The 20,320-nt window shown below is 38.0% G+C and overlaps 1 protein-coding gene across 2 annotated transcripts in view; it reads right to left on the bottom strand.

Moving 5' to 3' along the window:
* The window catches only part of LOC127437831 (NT-3 growth factor receptor-like), a 296,126-nt gene extending 283,085 nt beyond the window's left edge, over positions 1–13,041 (bottom strand). For both annotated transcript variants that reach the window (XM_051693038.1, XM_051693039.1), the window contains exon 1: positions 12,568–13,041. In XM_051693038.1, coding sequence (XP_051548998.1) covers positions 12,568–12,812 — 245 coding nt within the window. In that variant the 5' untranslated portion in view covers positions 12,813–13,041. The remainder of the gene's footprint in view (positions 1–12,567) is intronic.
* Between the last annotated feature and the right edge of the window lie 7,279 nt (positions 13,042–20,320).

Here is a 20,320-nt window from a genome sequence, read left to right as displayed (position 1 = left end):
GACAGAGAGGAAGCGCTGATCTTCAGATATGTGTAATGACAATGTGGATTACTTGCTAAAAGAACAGTAGATGGCAGGGGCAGGCACATACAGTGGCCCTAAAAAATATTTGGACACTTAAGCCACACTTAAAAATATATTAAGTCTTTGCATCCAATACAAAATATCAGACTAAGTGGCATCTGTAAGCCAGTGATGCTAGAGCTTTTCTCAGAATTGACTTTACAGAGCCCTCATTTTAACAACTTTTAACAAACTGTTGTCAAGGTGATTTTTAGTGGGTGTATGAAGTTCCCCTCAGGTTTAAATAGTTGTCCTAGCAGAGTAACCACAAGTGTAGCTTGTCATCACATTACATATTGACCTATCATGTGACGTCACTGTACGATCACACCATGTTTGTGACCAGAATTCCATATATCTTCAGTGTGCTGCGCTGTGGGATGCGATAAAAGCCTTATTCAGGAGTTATTCAGGGCATTCACTTCTGTAAATAAACTGCACTTGGGTTCTTCATCTTCACGTCATCTTCTTCATTGCCATCATTGTCAGCAGCCAACATCGTTACAGAATACTTGACCGAACCATGAACCCAGCAGTTCGGCTTCTGCGCCTACGTCAGGGGAATCGTCCCCTGGAGGACTATGTGGAAGACTTTTGCGATCTGGCCTTCCAGGTGGACTTTAATGAGGTTGCACTCAAAGACTGTTTCCGGTTTGGACTGAGTAAGCCAATCTCCATTCTGATGCCAGGTGGTAAGAGTACCCTTACCCTCGCTCAGTATATCGACCTCGCCCTGCAGATCATTGGTTCCATGTTCACTGTGGGGGAGGCGGATGCCGAGCCAGAGGTCCACGACATGGCCGCCGCCGAGCCAGAGGTCCACGACATGCCCGCCAATCCAGAGTTCCTAGTCATGGTCGCTGAGCTAGCACCATCTTTTGCTCCATGCCACGTCACAGCGACGCCTCAGCCTGCTCCATGCCACGTCACAGCGACGCCTCAGTCTGCTCCATGCCACGTCACAGCCACTCCTGAGCAGGCAAGGGGAACTTTCGGCCTCCGACCCCGCCTGGACCCCCCGAGCCCTGGACTTCGCCTTGGCCTGTCAGTCCCTCGACATTGCCTCAGCTCTGCATTCCCTCGGCTCCACTGCGGTCCTTCAGCCTGTCGGCTTTGCCGGGGTCCCTCGTCCCTCCGGCTCCTCCTTGGTCTGTTGGTCACCTGGCTCCGCTTTGGCTCTCCGATCCTCTGGCTGTGCCTCGTCCCTCCGATCTGTCAGCTCCACCAGGGACCTCCTTCCCTATGGCTTCACCTTGGTCCTCAGTCCCACCGGCTCCACCTCAGTCTTCCAATCCCTCAGCTCCGCCTTGCTCCTCCGAGCCTCTAGCACCGCCTTTGTCCTCCCTGCCATCGGCTCCACCCTGGCCTTTCGAGTCTTCGGCTACTCTCCGGGCACCAAGTTCCATGGCTCCGCCCCTCAAGCCTCTCATGGCTCCACCTTCCACGGACTCTGCCACGCCTCAAGACACACACCCCATCCCCCCCCCCGCTCCCTACAGAACTTTGAATTTGTCATGTTTTACGTGTTTTGTTTGTGTTGGGGTGTCGGGAGCCACCACTTTGTGGGGGGGATATGTCATGTGTATTTTGTTGATTCATGTCTTATTTTGAAATGTTTAGTTCCTGTTTCCCTTGTCATGTGATTTCTGTTTTCCCTCCATGTTCATGTGTCATGTTTTCATTGGTTTATTGTTTAATTATCTTGTTATCAGTTCTGTTTGTTCATTGGTTTATGTTCCCCCATGTCCATGTATTTAAGCCTCATGTTTTCCATTGTGTTTTGTCAAGTATTGTATGTGAGTATAGATGTTTGTCATGCCACGTTTATATCAAGTCAGGTTTATGTCAAGTTTATGTTTAGTTCACGTGTATAGTTAGGGCATTAACTTTTGTAAATAAACTGCACTTGGGTTCTTCATCTTCACGTCATCTTCGTCATTGCCATCATTGTCAGCAGCCAACATTGTTACAAACATCCACAAAAGTCAAATTTGACAGTATTTGTGCTGACCTCAGTGCTGTATACACCTTTCCTGGGACTTGGTATGGATCAAAAGCATTAAAAAAAATTATTGTTTTTCCAATTCAACGCCATTGTTTCCTCCCGCTGATGGTCACAAATATGGCTGCTGCTAGGAAAAGTGATATCACTGAAACAGGTCAATAGACATGTTGCATCCATAAATTTACCAAAAAGTATCATTTGTTTTTGTCTTAATTTTCAAAAATATCTTTAATATCAAGAATAGATATAAATAAAACCTAACTTCTTATTGTGATATATTTTTCTTAAAGTTTTTTTGTGCTTGTATTTCTTTAACATAAATGCAACTTGGTTTGATATTTCGTTGTATACTGTGATGCAAAGACATTCATACAATTTTTTAAGTGTTGCCCAAAGGGATAGTTCACCCCAAAATGAAAACTGTCATCATTTACTCACTGCCATGTTGTTCCAAACCTATATGCCTTTTCTCTTCCATGGAACACAAAAGGAGATGTTAAGCAAAATTTTAGCCTTAGTCAACATTCGCTTTCATTGTATGGAAAAAAAGGTGCAATGAAAGTGAATGGTGCCAGAGAAAAAAATGCCTATCCCTCATGTTTGAAAAATTCCTTTCTAAATCTAGTTTAGATTTGTGTCTTATATTCTTTGTCTGTGAAACTAAAATGACAAAAACAGGAAAATGTATCCAGGTCTGGTATGAAAGTCCTTTTCAAAAGTTTAAAAATAAACAAACTTAGGCAAACTTAAAAACTGCATGGCATGTCGTTAAAGATGACGCTACTGCCTAACCTGTGGACGCCTCTCATCTGCCGTCTGCCAGCTAACCAAGAAATGAACTGCTCAGGATCATCCACACTGTTCTACAGTCTATCAGGCACTTCATTAGCCATGCAATAAATAAAAGATCAGCAGCAAGCAGGAGGGATAGAAAAAAATGAGAGCAAGAGAGAGCAAGAAAAAGAGAGAATGAAAACGAAGGAAATCTAAAACAGCAGCCGGCGAAATTACCTCCAACATGTCCATGATTGAAGCCCACTCCCTTGTATTATGCGCAGTCTGTGGCAAAGAATATTCTAGATTGGAATGTCACTGTTACCATTATTCCATTACTTTTGTCCCAATCAGTAATCTACTATTAAATTAGGAAAATAGCTGATATGTGCTTGTGTTCATTAACTCTCGTCATTGGATAAAACTTGCCTTACTAAGGTACATAAATTATCCAATCAAAATTTTGCTAGTTAAAAAGAGACTGAATTCATTTTTACGTTTCACAAAGAGCCAAGGAGATATAGCATGTGTTGAAAGGAGAGAGTGATCAATATTTCATCGTGGTCTATGGGCACTACTAGTCCTCTCTATCAGGATGATGACATTATGGCAGATAAGAGTTGCATCATGTAAAAAAAAAACTACCCCTTGCTCACCAGTTAATGCACTTAAAAAAAACAAAAAAAAAGTTCAGTCGAAGTTAAAAGGAGCCGTGGATGCACGTGGCCCAGGGTTCCCACCATAATCCACTGTGTAAAGGGAACCGCAAAGTTCCAGAGCCTTCTCCACATATTCCCAGAATGTCCAGTGAGGATCAGCCGGAGGCATCAGTTCCTTCAGTGCACTATTCAGACCGGTCTGGAAGAAAACCACCAGAGAGCGGTCAGGATAGTGCACTAAATTCGCTAGTTCTAAAAATGTATGGACGTGATCCTCAACTGGACGGTCCTCTTGCTTGAGCAGAAGAATTCTGACAGCCGCTAGATCCATGTTGGTCAGTTCTTCTGTAACAAGTAGTTGCTGAGATGAGAGACGCTGGATCTAATTGCAGGCTTTTAATGAAGATGATGAAAGTGAAATAAACAAACAAACTCAAATAGCATCAAACAAGAACTGACAAAGAGGGAACAAAACTAGAGTGTATTAATACACACAAGGGCTAAAGAGGGAATGGAGAACAGGTGAGAATAATGGGGAACAGATGGCAGTGATGAGGGCAGTGCATTGAGGGAAATGTTGTCTGGGGGAAACAGAAGACAGAGGACAAAATCCACTTCAAAATAAGAGTCCTTGGAAACATGATGGAAACACACTGACATTTATTATATAGCAGATAGTTTAGATTCAAAATTCTGACTGGATAAGCCACATTCTAAGCCATTAGAAAAGGACTATAAATGCACACTTGACATGTACACGTGCACATTCAACATTTTACTTCCCCACATTGCTATGTGGCTTGGCAACTGCAAGCAAACAACAACTAGGATAACAAACAATATTAATTGGTGGAAGAATTGTTCATTATGATAATCATAACACCCTGTCTACACTGGACGTGAGCATTGCGTCACGTCCATTTTGCGCTGCACGTGCTGGCACTACTACTGCCAATAACACAATTAAACGGTTTAGAACCTTCGTGTCGACGAGTCTAGTGTAAACAATCTCAAGCCGTCACGTTGCATCAGCGTACGCACCCGGTGTAGACAGGGTGTAAATAATTAATTTAAATATTTATACAGTTCCAAAATAAATGTAACAGATGCTTACAAAACTAAACTAAAAAAATGAAAAATAAAAAAATAAAACAAAAACTGAATTTGGAATGAAACATCCCCCAAAAGCCTTCCTGAAGCTATGAGAACTTTTCACTCCCTTTCCACAGAAGGTTATAGATAAAAGCTGGCAGGGCCAATTATATGACCTGGAGAAACAGAGAACATATGGTCATTGTGATAAAACACTTCAAGTTTTTCCAAATCTCTACTAATCTATAACACTGCATTCCTCTCTCCCCATTAAATGTTCAGTAACCTACATGTGACCTTGAGCTTTCTGGCTGTCATTCCGACAACTGAGTGCATTCAACCAAATTTAGGGAAAGATTACCCATCAAACTTGCAAACAGAAGTGTTCACAGTGTGGGGTCTGATGAAGCACTGTGTAACTTATTTGTAGAAGCAGCAGGGAAGGGGGGTGGCACGCACATATTTTTGCTCCATACTGTTTCGACGCAACAGAGGCCATCATTTTGCCTCAACATCCTACTGTTATTTAGTCTCACATGGAGCCATGAAGTTACATCTAGAATGGGCTTATGAATGTATTGATAAACTTTATTGTTTTTGTCTAGACAGTTATATCATACTATTGTATGTGCTGATCTAAGAAATATGGGTTGTTTACAATGTTTAAAGTAAAGCCTAGTCTTGGACTAAACCTTTAAAGCCAAGTCTTAGATCAACATTTAAAGCCTATTCTTGGACTAAACATTTAAAGCTAACTTTTGGGCTACCATTTATAGACTAGTCTTGGACCAACATCTACAGCCAAATCCTGGACTAAACATTTAAGGCCAGGTCAAAACCTGTAAAGCCTTGTCTTTTATTAAACCCTCAAAGCATAATCCTGAACTAAAAAAACCCACTGTAATTTTTGTTTTCCATTAAAACCCTAAGCCAAATCTTAGACCACATTTAAAGCCTAATCTTGGAATAAACATTTAAATCCAAGTCTCTGACTACCATTTCAAGCCAAGTCTTGGACTAAGCCCTTTAAAGACTAGTCTTGGACCAACATCTACAGCCTAATCTTGGACTAAACATTAAAGCCAAGTCTAAACCCTTAAAGCCTGGTCTTTTATTAAACCCTTAAAGCTTACTCTTGGACTAAATGCTCCTGTAATTTTCGTTCTCCATTAAAACCTTAAATAAGAAAAAACCTGTCACTCATTGTTACGGTCCGTGACTGTAGAGTGGAGTTTTTCTCTCTCTCGCACACTTGCTCTCTCTCTCTCTCTTTTCTTTCTGAGTGTGTGTTCTCCTAGGTCCGCCTTTGCACACCTGTGACTCGTTTGCTCATCTGGGCTACACTGATTGAAACAAGTGCAAAAGACACTGAAGCAGAGCATGAGAAGCGGGACGAAGATACTTTAACCAGTTCAGCAAATAAGTACTTTTCTCTGTAGTGTTTTCTAATTTATTTATTACTATGTTTAATGTTTGTTTAATTGTTAATTTTTCTACTTTGATTCATCCTCATATGTTTGAGAAATTAAGGTAATTTTCCAATTGTTTATGCTGTGTCAAGTTTGGTGTTATGTTAATCGTCCTTACCTTTCGTTGTAATGCGTGTTTTGGTTTTCTTATGATTATGGGTGTTTAATAAATACTTGTGGTTTTCTATATCAAAGTTGCACATATCCTTTTTATTTTACCTTCCCCTTCTACATATATCTTTTAAATTGCTAGGGGTTGATAACACCCATCAAGGACTATTTCGAATAAATATGACATATACAGTACATGGACTTTATTTCAGTAAACAAAAGGATGATTTTGTATGAGGGCCCATTGGTGTCAGTTACTATGCAGGTCCATTGACCAGATCTCCCACTTTGTAAACAAGTCCACCTCTGGAAACATTCCATCATCCCTACATTATACAAACTGCTCATTTCAATGTCACGGAAAAACATATCGGATCAATACCACACGGCAAATGCTGCCCCATTTCAATGACACTCCGGGATTATTTATGACTGAAGGCGTCACCTAATACAACATGTAAAATGGAAAACTCGAGCAACCCTGTTATTGGGACAACATACTGATTAACATGGCATACTGAGACCCTGACTATCTGACACATTCATATCTGCTTCCTCACTGTGAGGGTCTTTGGGGTTGGCTGTTTTTTATTGATTTTTTTGCCATTATGGTTATCATAAAGAGAGCCTCCAGACACATTATGAACATGAGGGGTCATGCAAATAGATGCCACCCATTACTGTACTACGGACAGTAGTAGGTCAGGGCCTGCCAGCGTGTCCTGTGTTCCCATACATACTCCTTTTAAAATCTATAATTTGCGTATTAGCGAAAGTGTTGCATGGTTTTCATCTGTTTTAGTGGGCTGTTAAAAGGGTGCTGTGCCTAAAATAATTTTGAAAATGATAATGTACATGATGTGGTCATTCATGCATGTGCTGAGATCGCTAATATCATAGCGTAATGATAAACAAAAAGCTTTTTAAGTTTTCAAGGTCAAAGAAAAGGCCGCACAAGGGCTTCAGCAATAAGGCCAGCCACTCTTGTTGAGTTTTTAGATTGAGAACGTGAACAAGCACCAGGCCAATTCTGAAAACACAGACAATTCCTTTCTTTTGATCCAACACCAAAGGCTTTTAAAATTGTTAAATTGCACCTGCGCTTCTCTAAATAAATAAAACTGACTTTGTGGGGACTTGGTTTTGACTTCACATGGTTTTGAATTAATATGAATAGGGTCAGTCCATAAACTTTTAAATACACACTCTTTCAAAAGTACAGCAACGAGACAAACATTGTACGTGTTAACAAGATTTAGTGTGATAAAACTGCTTACTAACCTTATCTGTGTCAAGTTATATCCAATACCGGGATTATGGGGTTTTGTTGTCATGACAACTAAATAAAGTTACAACGATAAAGTTATTAAGCAGTTTCATCACACTGAAATTACATTATCACATATAATGTTTACGTCTTGTGGCTATACTTTTAAAACAATGAGTTTTGCATCAACGGACTGGCCCCATTCACTCATTGCCTTACTGTAACTGCAATTTTTCCTTTTTTGAGTATGCGAGGCGCAAGTCGAAAACATTTTATTTATTGTAACTAACATTATGCCAAAAATGCTGTTGATTGAGCTTATCTTGTAACGAACCCGGAACATTTCTTCAAAAGGGCCTTGGTTTCTCCCAGACCCCCAAAAGAACATGTTGGTTAAGTACATAAGATCTTTTTCAAAAGACTAGACTCTTGCTTATTCTTACATTCACATGACATCTACAAAGCTAGGCCTCAAAACAGCCAAAAAATATTCCATGCATTTCACGAACACTACAGCAAGCATTTCCATAGTGTCCCTATCTGAGTGACCTTTGCCACTGGGGTATAACAACCAGGGCATCAGACATAAAAGCTAATGCAAATGAGATCCGATTGCTTTTCCTTAGATGCGGCACTCTGATCCCAGGCAGATAATAACCCTCTTCACCTCTCTAAGCCTCTTCTAGCACAACATGGATGATTGCACAGCTTCTACATCGTTTCCAGCCACCATAGCCAGACAGACGTGCTGAAATTAGCTGACTTTGCACATAATCACACCTGCCAGCAAAAAAGACACCTTAGGAGCCACAGATCCAATAAAAACTGGGTATCGACGATTCGAAAACATTTAGTCAAAATTTTCTTCCAGTTCCTGTGAAGGAGAGAAAGTTTGACCGTCACATAAGGCACGCAATTATGGATCCATTTGTGCCCAGAAGCTATTGTTTGATTACCTGAAAGCAGCAATCAAGCAGGCAGGCAATGGAAAAAGAAAAAGCTGTCCTTCTTATGTACACCGAAGAGCAAAACATCAGCGTAGAAGCGGTTTGAATTTCCATTCAAATGTTCTTCAATGAGCGACCTATTTTTTCATGGCTTTTCCTTCTATCAGCAGGTACGTGCCATTCCCAATGGCTTTTATCGGTGCCGATTTGAAACGGGTGCTTTACTTTGAAAACACTTTGTGAAACTCTTTGGTGTAATTGAGCTGTGGAGATCTAGGCAAAGTACCACCATTTAGATGTAAGAGTAATTTTCAAGTAGGCCTATCTCAAACTGTTGCTAATCCACTCTTTTTTTAATCACACATGAAATTAGGAACTCAGATGCTGGTCTATACATATCGTTAAGATGGATGAATGTATTTTGAATGGTCAATCAACAGTAGTATGTGACTTATTTTCTCACAATGGTAGCCTATATTGTACTGTTCCATTACTAGCATCTCTTTGATGTGTGAAATAAAATAACCACAGCAAAGAGTCCTGGTGGCTTTGAAAATTATTTGTATATTCAAAATGGAATACTCATACTGTACTTTTCCTATAAAAAAAAAAAGCCACAAAACTTTCTTATTGACTTTAGTAGCATAGGATTTTGCGCATGCTTTCTCAAAATTTTAATCTGAATATACATTTCTATTAGTTTGACATGTGCTTAATTTACAGTTATTTCCCAAACTGGATTACTGAACAAGTATTATTTTGTCCTAAGATTTTACTGTAAACAATAAAAAAAAAAATGTTAGATTTATTGGTAAAAAAAAATAATAATTTGGTCAAAAAAAATACAGTGACCATGGTTTCAGGCATTACGGCATGTCATTTTAGAGCCTGTATATTTTACTGTTCACAAATGAAAATATAATTAAATTATATAATATGAATATTCCAACAATCTGGAACTACACACATCTGCTTTAAACTTTCAAATGTACTGTTAACCACCACAATAACTGAGGCGGTTAAACAAAAGGCAACATGATGACTTCAGTTTCATCGAGAATGGCCCTTGCAGGAGCAATGGCCAATAAATATGTGTATACAGTACACACTAAAAAAACACCATCAGGGTAACACATGTACCACTAAAATAATGAAATAAACATTAATTAAACAACACAAAATGTAACATAAAACACCCCAATGTACATGAACTGATATCAAAAAGAAGAAGAATTTTAATAAAATATAATCAAATGTGATGGGTCAAGCAGGGACTTGAGGTGAGTACTGTAAGTATGTATTGTCTTGTTAAACATATTCTAAATTTTAACTGTTATCTATAAAGAAAATCATACTTTTCACTTCCAGAAAAATATTTCTTCCAATGTTTTACTGTAAAAGTACGTGTTGTCTTGTTAAAATCTAACTTTTCTTCGTAAATGGAAAAGTAACTATCGGTTAACCATTTAACTTTATTTATTTATTTTTTTTTTTGAAGTAGCATTTTATTTTATTTTCCCATTAAAATTACAAACCTTTTTTACAGTGTAGCATAAAGAGTTAAATAAGAGGGATTTGATGTAAGATGCTGGTATGTAGTTTCATATTCTGGCCATGTTTTATGACATTCCATTAGTAAAATAAAAAGAATGCCCCTGCTAAAACAGAAATAGCATTATTGAAAGTACCAAAAAAGACAATTAGCGTAATGGATATGCTTGATGAAAACAAATGAGCTACACTAAGGGTACTCGAATACTCCAATGCACAACAAATTTAAGACTAATAATACAAAGCTGAAAAACCGACAGCTAGCATGTAGCAAGGAGCACAAAAACACAATATGCAAAACTGTGAAAATATAGCCTACCCAGACAAATTTGGTTCTAACATTACTGTTTCATATAAGTCATATATACTGTAAACCTAAAGCAGGTAATAGGCTATTACAAAAAACAGACACTTAATACATGTCCATTTAGACACTGCTAAATGAAAAAGCCTGTTACAAAGCCACACTTGAGCAGCAAAATAACATTTTGCTTAAATACTTTACATTACGGACAAGCTGCAGTCAGTAATAAACATAACTTGAATTATTTTTATACACAAATAATTCAAATTACATAATTGACTGTCCTTGAGCTCTCTGCATTGCAAAAGCCATTAAGTAAGCCCTGAACTTTCAAAAAGTTTACATTTTCCTCTTTGGCACTGATAGTTCTCCCAACAATGAAGCTTCTAGAGGCCTGAAGGAGCATCACCAACATTTGTAAACTGGTCAAGGTCGTGTGAATACAAAAGTGGGTTGATGACTCGTCAGGGAATGCCAACTAAAAATGTAGGCCTCTTTTCCCCGCTTTGACTGCCTTTGAACCAGTACACTGTACGCTGGAGAATGGCACAATCCACTTTCCAGTTAAAGGAGCTGTCCAGCGTTAAGGGGTGCTGATTTCACTCCTCCAATTGTAAAAGCGCCTCACAACTAAATCTTTAATTTGATGGCTTGGTTGACGAAAGGACATGCGCACATTAGAGAGTTACACAACAAACAAGTATGCTCCCTGACTTGCGCGTTCTATTGAGCTTTCCATTTAAGATGCTGGAAAAGGTTACCACTATTCCCTCTAGTGGCCTTAGAAAGTGACTGGAAAAAACTGTTGAGCTAATGCATAATATTATGCAGCTTCCTTGACAGAACGCAATGAAAAATAAATCCATCACCAAAAAAAAAAAAAAAAAAAAAAAAAAAAAAAGAAAAGAAAAGGCTGTCACGGAATTCCCTCCAAGGCGATTCCCAACAAAGACTCAATCATGAATTGCCTTTGTTGTTCCCCCAAACGTGCTTTTTTGCTCCTAGTAATGCACTTGCACTGAAATTATTCACAAGAGGGGAAAAACATCTGTCTACATTTGCACTTTCAATGCATTTGTAGTCTTATAGGCTATTATTGATATGGCATACTGAAAAAGGAACATCAATCTATGGCTTATAGATTGCCATGAAGACGATCCAAAGCCATGAAGACGATCCAAAGTAGCATAGTGCAATTTCTTTTTTTTTTTTTTTTTTTTTTGTCAGAATGACGGGAAAACTTTGAAGGAGAGGATTTATATTTTAATATATATATATATATATATATATATATATATATATATATATATATATATATATATATATATATAATAGCTTTCTCCATTCAAAATGTCATTATTTGGCATGCCTACCCCTCGGAAGAAAACAACATTAACGTTGTGTTTGCTCCAGGCGTTATTATTTATTCGCTCTGATCAGTTGAGGGCCATTACGCAGCTCCCCTTATTTATCCTAAAAACAACGAGGGACCATCACAAAGATCTTCATACCCTGAAATGAGTTTATCTCCATTACAGCATAATGTTTATTTCTGCTTTCCCTTACAGCTGCCTTATCCGACATCTAATTTCTCAAAAACATGCACTGGGACATCAGCCTTGGTTAGAACAGATTGGAAAGACAAGCTTCGACTTTAAATTAGTCTCTTACACGCAGGTACGTGGGCTGTCATGGCTTCACACTCATGCAAATATTTTTCCCCCTTTCTTTAACGAAGCACAATGCACCTTTCACGTTATAGCTCACAACCGAAGGCAAATGTGACTAAATTCCTTTTGGGATTCCTGTCATGAATACCAAACAGCCTTAATAAAGACTCCTCTCAGTGAAGGAAAATCCAAGAACTGGTGCATTTAACCTCAGATATTGCGATTAATTTGGTTTCCCATGTATGTCGACATTAGAAAATCCCAAGAGAATATAATCGGAATAGATTTTAACTGCTGAAGTTAAAATGAAGAATGATCTTTTCTTTTAATGCAGATTGTTAAGTATTCACTTACGAGACTACTTCCTATATAGGAGATATAAAGTGAACATTATAAGACACTTTCTCTGTTATTCCTGATTTTGATATTGAAGAATCAATATTGGGTGAAGCTTTAATTGCAAAGCTCTAATAAGACCATAGCAAACAGTTTGGCCAAATGATGGTCATTTTCAGGTGGGCAAATGTCCATCATTAAAATGCTTGTAATCATCCCACACTCTAACACAAAGGCTGGAGTGAGTGGGCGAGCTGAGAGTTGATCTCAATGCACACATGGACTCAACATGTGACGGACACTTGTGCGCTTGACTTACATGGTGGAGATGTTCTCAAACAGGTCCGGGAGGCTGTTGGTGCTATTCCCGTCGCTCACAGTGTCCTGCAGCGCCAGGAGGGGAAAAAAATTCCCTTGGTAAGACTTATTGCAAAAGATGTCCGTAGTGGAACAAGTGCAGGTCGGCGGGCAGTCCAGCATGGAGCTCATGTAATTCTGGAAGATGCTCATGAGAAATAAGCCCCTCCACCAGCAAACGCTGGGTGGGATGGAGAATAAATCCATGTTTTCAGGTGCTTTCCTCAATGTTTTATCTCCTTTTGGGGGTGAATGTTCAATTGCGATAGCAGAGAAAGCGGTCCGGGTATCCGGGTGGTGATGCGAGAGCGCGCACGGGTGCGTGGATGAGAGTGAAGGTATGTCAGATAAATGAGATTGCAGTAATGTCTCCAAATACTCCGTTAATGTAGAAAGGGATCAAAAATCACCGGTCCCAGGCTGGCCTCCTCTCCGGGTTGCATGGTACAGGCTTTCCCTGTCTCCTCGGTGCTGTTTGGCGCGTATAGTTCCAGGTTGTTGGAGCTCCGGCTTGAAGACTGAAGCGTCAGAGCGAAATCGGAGGAGAGAGAGACAGAGCGCGAGAGAGGTTTATGCTCCGAGCATCAAGTCCCACCTACTGGGCAGATTAAAAAACCGACGCACCTGCAGAAGAGCAGATCAAATCAGCACCGGCAAATAAACTACACACTTTGCAAAAGACATAAAATGCTTACAAATATATAAGCATAGCCTATTATGTATAGCCTATATAACCCATTGTATATAAATGTTTATTATAAAGCTTTTACCAATCTTAAATCGCATCACAGCAGCCATTACACCGTCAAAATGCATTACTTAAATATGCATTAAGAAGGCTATTGAGAACCCTCCCAGTACGTAATTCAAAGGTGTGTGTGTGTGTGTGTGTGTGTGTGTGTGTGTGTGTGTGTGTGTGTGTGTGTTTGTGATTAGAAGAGAAGGACGCTAAGATGCAACGAATTTTAGATGTTGAATATTAATCGTCTAAGTTGATTTACTGTATGTTTGATTGGAATTGTGCCACTGTAACAACTCAATTCAAAAATAATAATATATTTCAGAAATTATTAAGGATGTCCTGTATAACATACCTGACAGACGATTTCACCCCATAAATTAACCAATGAAAATAATAATAAAACCAAATAAATAATTTTTCAAGGAAAGTTTATTAGGCTAACTTTATTAACTTATTAACTTTGTTAACATTAACAAACATTTTAGCATAAAATGCTAAACAGATTATTGGTTATGTACACAAATTTCCACTAAATATACATTGTATCTTTTTTTTTTGTTGTTGTTTTTTTTTTTTTTTTTTGTAGTCAAAACTTGCGCAAAAAAAAAGAAAAAAAAACATTTCTCTATTAACTGAAAAAATTACTAGTAAGGTTTACTTATTTCGTATTATTTCGAAAATTTTTGTTAATTTTTTTTTTATTATTATTATTTAGATTTTTTGGTGTAATATCAAGTAAAATCTACTTAACTTCATGACATACAGTAATATTGATAAAATTGAGTAAATTGAACTTAAACATTTCAGTTAACACAGTAACTTTTACTTAAAATGTAATGTACACAGTACTTAAATAAACAGTAAAATTTAAATGAACGTTTTGTATGAACAAAGTATTGCAATTTTTATTCAGTGCCACAGAAATTTTACACCACCTTTAAACTTCGGCTTTTTTTAAACCAATAGCATTAGTTCCCTGAAGACCCATAGAGTATCACAAAGTTTGTCATTCCTGTGTCCACATAACACCCTCCTATCTCCTCCTGTTCTACACTAAATAGCATTGTGTATTGAAGACTTCCCCAACAAACAAGTCAACACACTAGAGACTGCACCAAAACCACTAGTCACCTCCTAAGTAGACAGTACAGACTTGCACCTCCATGTTTGCCAAAGGTTGTTTGGCATCTATGCTTCTAGTCCTAGAGTACATTGGCCTCTATTTGCACTGAGTGTATCTGTGATTAACTGTGCCTTCAATAAAGATGGGACACTCTGTCTATAAGGTCTACTGCTAAAGCTACCTGGGAAGATTATGTAGCATTGCTTGGAGAAAAAAGTATACATTATGCACTTGTTCACTGTGGCTGATAGTAAACTCAAATATTGTGAGTATATGAATAAGTCCATAGCATAATTCATAGAGTAGGAAAACTATAGATATGGCAAGTCCATGGATAGGTCAACAAATCTATGATGAAACTTTACTAAACATGACACTTTTTTCTGTATAATGAAAGTTAATGGTTCTGAAGCCAACATTCCTTTTGTGTTCCATGGCCAAAATAAATAAATAAATAAATAAAAGACAGTAATACAGGTTTGAAACGACATGAGGGTGTGTAAATGATGACAGAATTTTCATTTTTGGGTGAACTATTCCTTTAAACATTCATGAGATCATGACGAGAAAAGCATTGTTGATTCAATTATGTGGCTGCATTCTTCGCCTTAGGGTGTACAGTTGGTTTCTGAAGGATATACAGTGAGTTTCTAAAGGAAATACATTGATTTATAGCACATCCTTTGCATTAACAATTAGTTGCACTAACACACTTACAATAGGCTTCCGTTTTAGTGTGGCATCTGTTTTATCTGTTGAGTGCACTGTGGTCTGTAATACAGCGAAAATAAGAACTTCATTTCCTTCACAATCTCATTTCTACAGCTTTCTATTGCTGTCATTTTTCTCTGACACATTAGACATTTCTGGGTCTTCATAAATATGACAAAAGAACAAATTTCTCATTAAAATTATCGCATAATGAGTAATGATGACTGGCACCAGTATCTATTGTTTTGCAGCATGCTGTAATCCAATAAAAACAAAACAAAAACTTCTATTAGACAGTAAGTGTTCACACTGCAAAGAACAGAGGGCAAATGTGTGTAAAGGTGACATGGATTTAATTTTTTCACAAATTGTATTGATTTTAAGCATTGTTAGTGGCTTAATTAACTATTTGAATATGTCATTAACAGCTGGACAGAGCTACATATACAGTGGGATCCCAAAGTCTGAAGACCAATTTAAAATCTTTGTTTTTTGTTTTTTATATTTAAACTTTGAAATAAAGTTTTAGGATTTTGACATTTTTAAATAAAGTTATGACATAAAAAATAAAGAATATTCAAGATTCTGCATGATTTCTGGGTCACTAATGAAATGTATGCAAATGTGTTAACTCTGTACAAAAGGTCAGATTGTCTTTCAATTCAAGAATTTATTTGAAGCACACAAGATGATCTTTGGAGCATTCAGGTTTTCCAGAAACTTCTGAAGTCCATGGCAGTTCGAGTGCATGCTGAAATGAATGTAATTTTTTTTTACTTTTCACCTAATTTGTTATGCTGGTATTTGTGATAAAAACATATGCATTTAAATGATAAAAATGTGAAACAGAAGCATTTTTCATTTCTGTCTCAACTTTTTCCAAGATGAAAACATGATGTAACTGGAATGTAAGCTTTATTTCACACTGATTTAATAAGACAACAATGCAAGATTGTAAGTGTTAAAGTGTTTCAATGTGCAGGTATAACATAATACAGTGAAATAAAGCTATAAAAATAAAAAATATGCAATATGACTCCTTTTAATGTGGTCTTTGTAGGCCAGTAAGATAAATGTTTCATAGTACTGTTCCCCTACTCAATTTTTTTTTTTTTTTTTGTTTGTTTTTCATTTAGCTATAAATAACCACAGCTAAATGCAGCACATCAAGCCTCACTTTGTTTTCCCCACAATAGCAGATGTGGTCACACGATAAATATTTGATGGTGAACTTAGCTTCATCTTACACTAATTTACCCCAATTTGGCCGCATTCTGGTAGATGAGCAAACATGTTAAGAGCGTTGGTAAAACAGCAATATGATTCATGCCCCACACAAGTTATCTTTTAATGCTTTCCCCTTTCTGTAGAAGTAAATCAAATTCAATTTCCTGAGATACATAGAGGACCTTCTTCTAAAGAGTTGGTTACCCAGAGAACCATTTTCAACCAGTTATGTCTAGAGATTTGGTTAGTATGAAGCGTAAAAGTCTGCAGGCTACGATAACAGTGTTATTTGTAGAATGTTGAATAACTGATGATATGTATATATCATATTCTTTCTTTCAGTAATGACTACAAAGCCTTATCTTATTCTGTATCAACGAAGATGAAACGACTCAAACAAGGTTACCAAAGCAGTTTGTACAGATTTTAACCTATTTAGGTGGCCATGTTTTTGCTGTATATGGTTTGCAGAACCATGATTTTGCTGTTAAGGGTTCTGGAAACTGTTCATCACAAAGGAAAACACTGAGTTAATATAGCAACTAAAGTGTATGACAAATCATAAACATGACTTGTATCTTTAGTCTTATCATGTGAAAACGAGGATCCACTGTTTCAGTCTCATTTTAAACATTTCAGCACTTTGGCATGTTTAGAACTTTCTAATGAAAAATCCGTTTGAGATCACAGATCAAAATTCTGATAAATAAAAAACAATCAGGAAAATTGTTTGACTGGATTATTTTAATTTCACAATGTACATTCACTGGGGGTGCCCAAACTCTTAATCACGAAACACAAGTGTACTCTACACAAGTACAAGTATGCACAAGATTTCTAACAACACAAGCTGGATTCCGTGCTTCGTTGCATTCCAAAATATTTCAGACCACAATTGACAACGCAACACAAGTATGTGTTGCATTCTCAACGTTGCAGAAAGGGGCGCTATAGCAAACATTAGCGTTGACATTAACTGTTAAATTCTATTGTGAGATTTCTCTTTCAAGTCAAATACTGTAATGCTGGAGCAACAGTTTGAAGAGAATATTACTGAGCAAGTTAAAGTCTAGTACTTGTGTAGAGTATGTTTCTGGAATTATAGGGGGTCCAGGACCCCCCCATGTAACACCCACTTTTCACAATCCAATCAGTTCCAGATTGATGTTATTAATTAAATTATATTTATGATTTATGCTGTTTTTAGCTTTACAGAAAATCATGCCTTAATGTCTTATAGCCACCAGTGAGCAAGCTAAAGTTGACTGTGGCATGGAAAAAAACTCTATAAGATATTAAAACTCTGTAATATGTTTAGTAATGGAGGAAGCAAAACCTTGAGAGGAACCTGATTCAGCTATGGAGGAGCCATTCCTCCCCTCTGGCATTACAATACTGTACTGTAGAGTTTTTATTCACGCTAGCGCCATCTTTGATTTTTAATGGGAATGACAACGAGGCTGTAAGAGATAGACTTACAGTCTCTTCAATGGGCTTTACTGCAGTTTAAAGTGTTTTTGGATCATTCCACGGGCAAAACATTGATAAAATATCTGTCCAAGAACATTCAGCATACAAAGAACTCCAGACAACAAAAGTTTTGAAAAATCAGATGTGATTTAAGAGATTTATACAGCTTTATACCGTGCGTGCCATTGAAGAGATGGTAATTCTATCCCTCACAGCCTTATTGTCATTCCCATTAAAAATCAAAGATGGCGCTAGCGTGAATAAGGTCTATAACTCAACAGTACATATGCCAAATATTATCTAGTAACACAATATGTAATTATTGTAATTACTGTAATGTTAAGAGTTGTAAAAAAAAAAAAAAAAAAAAAGAAGGAATTAAGGTTTTCTATTTCTTTTATCTCTTACACACATACAAAATGTCACACCATTTCCAACCACAAACTCACCCATATTTCTCTTACTCATTCCAATGCACACAGAACACAGGCAGGTGTCTGTTTCCCATCCTGCCCCTCTGTCAAAGCGCTAAGCTGCCCCATCTTTCCTCATCATGAGCGATGGGGTTGAAGCCTGCTTGACAGAGCGGAGGAACATAACCATCTGTCATTCGCACTTCCTACGTGTTTCTAGTACAGGACCTCATACATGAACCGTGTGTGCACATACAACATTTAACACTGTGAAACGCAACAATATTGCAAGCTCACTGTTGTTGTAATGCAACTAATATTAGTGTTATTTAAAAAAAATAATTCCAAGATGTGCTAAATGTTTTGCGTGGGACTAATGTGAAACATACACAGCACAGGTGTGACATATTATTTAACCTTTCTAAATATACAGTCCACTTGTGGAATTCATTTGCCTCCATTTTCTTCTGATTCAGTGCCATTTTATATTATCAGTATATTATCAGCATAACAACTTTAATTGGAAAATGTACAAAAATGTTGCTTTAATGACAGCATGCACTCAAGCCGGCATGGACACAAGTTTGTACAACACCTGATGAGCCATGTCATCCCAGCATGATTTGAGAATGTTCCAAAGAGCATTTTGTGTGCTTCAATGGAGTTAATATAGTCAATGTCAAAATGTGCTTATCTGATTTGTGACCTGGTAATAGTACAGAATCTTAAATATTTCTTATTCATTTTACGTTATGTCTCTTTGCTTATTTATTTATTTATTTTCAAATTCCTAAAACTTGTTTATTTCCAGGTTTAAATTAGATTTTGAATTCCAGATATTCAATATGGTCTCAGACATTTGAAATCTACTGCATTTTTTTTTTTTTTTTTTTTTTTTTGCGAAGAAGATGTGGTGTTCAGTAAACTGTTTCCCTTTTTCAAAGGTCCAAAATCAGATTTGGCTCCCTGGTGGTGTGTATTGACAAGGAAATTAATTTACTTACAAGCTCTAAAGACTGATTGCATCATGATAAAACCTCAGCAATATATTTCACCTTCCACAGACAGTCTACCTCTCAACTCTTATTGTAGCATAAATTAACATTCTGCTGGAAAGAGAGAGACTGTAAAGCCTTTAGCTTGCGGACTCAAAAGTTTGAACTGCAGCAAACATTAACAAAAAGGTGCAGTGAAAGTTTGAAATTAGTTGATACAAGAATGCTGTCTAAACTAGGTTCACCATGTCCATGTGATTGATTCAAATGTGTTTATCTTTTCCTGTAGCACTACTAATATCACATTGCATGAGCAACCTCAGATACAGTGGCAGACCACATGTAACAACACCTGCACAGGATCGGTACATCCAAGTATCACACCTGCGGCACAGGTACAGGATGGCAACAACAACTGCCCGAGTTACACCAGGAATGCACAATCCCTCCATCAGTGCTCAGACTGTCCGCAATAGGCTGTGAGAGTCTGGACTGAGGGCTTGTAGGCCTGTTGTTAGGCAGGTCCTTACCAGACATCACCGGCAACAGCGTCGCCTATGGGCATAAACCCATCTTCACTGGACCACACAGGCCTGGCAAAATGTGCTCTTCACTGACGAGTCGCAGTTTTGTCTCACTAGGGGTGATGGTCGGACTCGCGTTTATCGTATAAGGAATGAGCGTTACACCGAGGCCTGGTCTCTGGATCGATTTGGAGGTGGAGGTTCCATCATGGTCTGGAGCGGTGTGTCACAGCATCATCGGACTGAGCTTGTTGTCATTGCAGGCAATCTCAATGCTGTGCGTTACAGGGAAGACATCCTCCTCCCTCATGTGGTACCCTTCCTGCAGGCTCATTCTGACATGACCCTCCAGCATGACAATGCCACCAGCCATACTGCTCGTTCTGTGCATGATTTCCTGCGAGACAGGAATGTCAGTGTTCTGCCATGGCCAGTGAAGAGCCCGGATCTCAATCCCATTGAGCACGTCTGGGACCTGTTGGATTGGAGGGTGAGGGCTAGGGCCATTCC

Source organism: Myxocyprinus asiaticus, chromosome 48 (genome assembly GCF_019703515.2).
Source record: "Myxocyprinus asiaticus isolate MX2 ecotype Aquarium Trade chromosome 48, UBuf_Myxa_2, whole genome shotgun sequence".
Lineage (NCBI taxonomy): Eukaryota > Metazoa > Chordata > Actinopteri > Cypriniformes > Catostomidae > Myxocyprinus > Myxocyprinus asiaticus.
The sequence above is the reverse complement of the archived record's forward strand: the minus strand, read 5'-3'. Positions and strand labels throughout refer to the sequence as shown.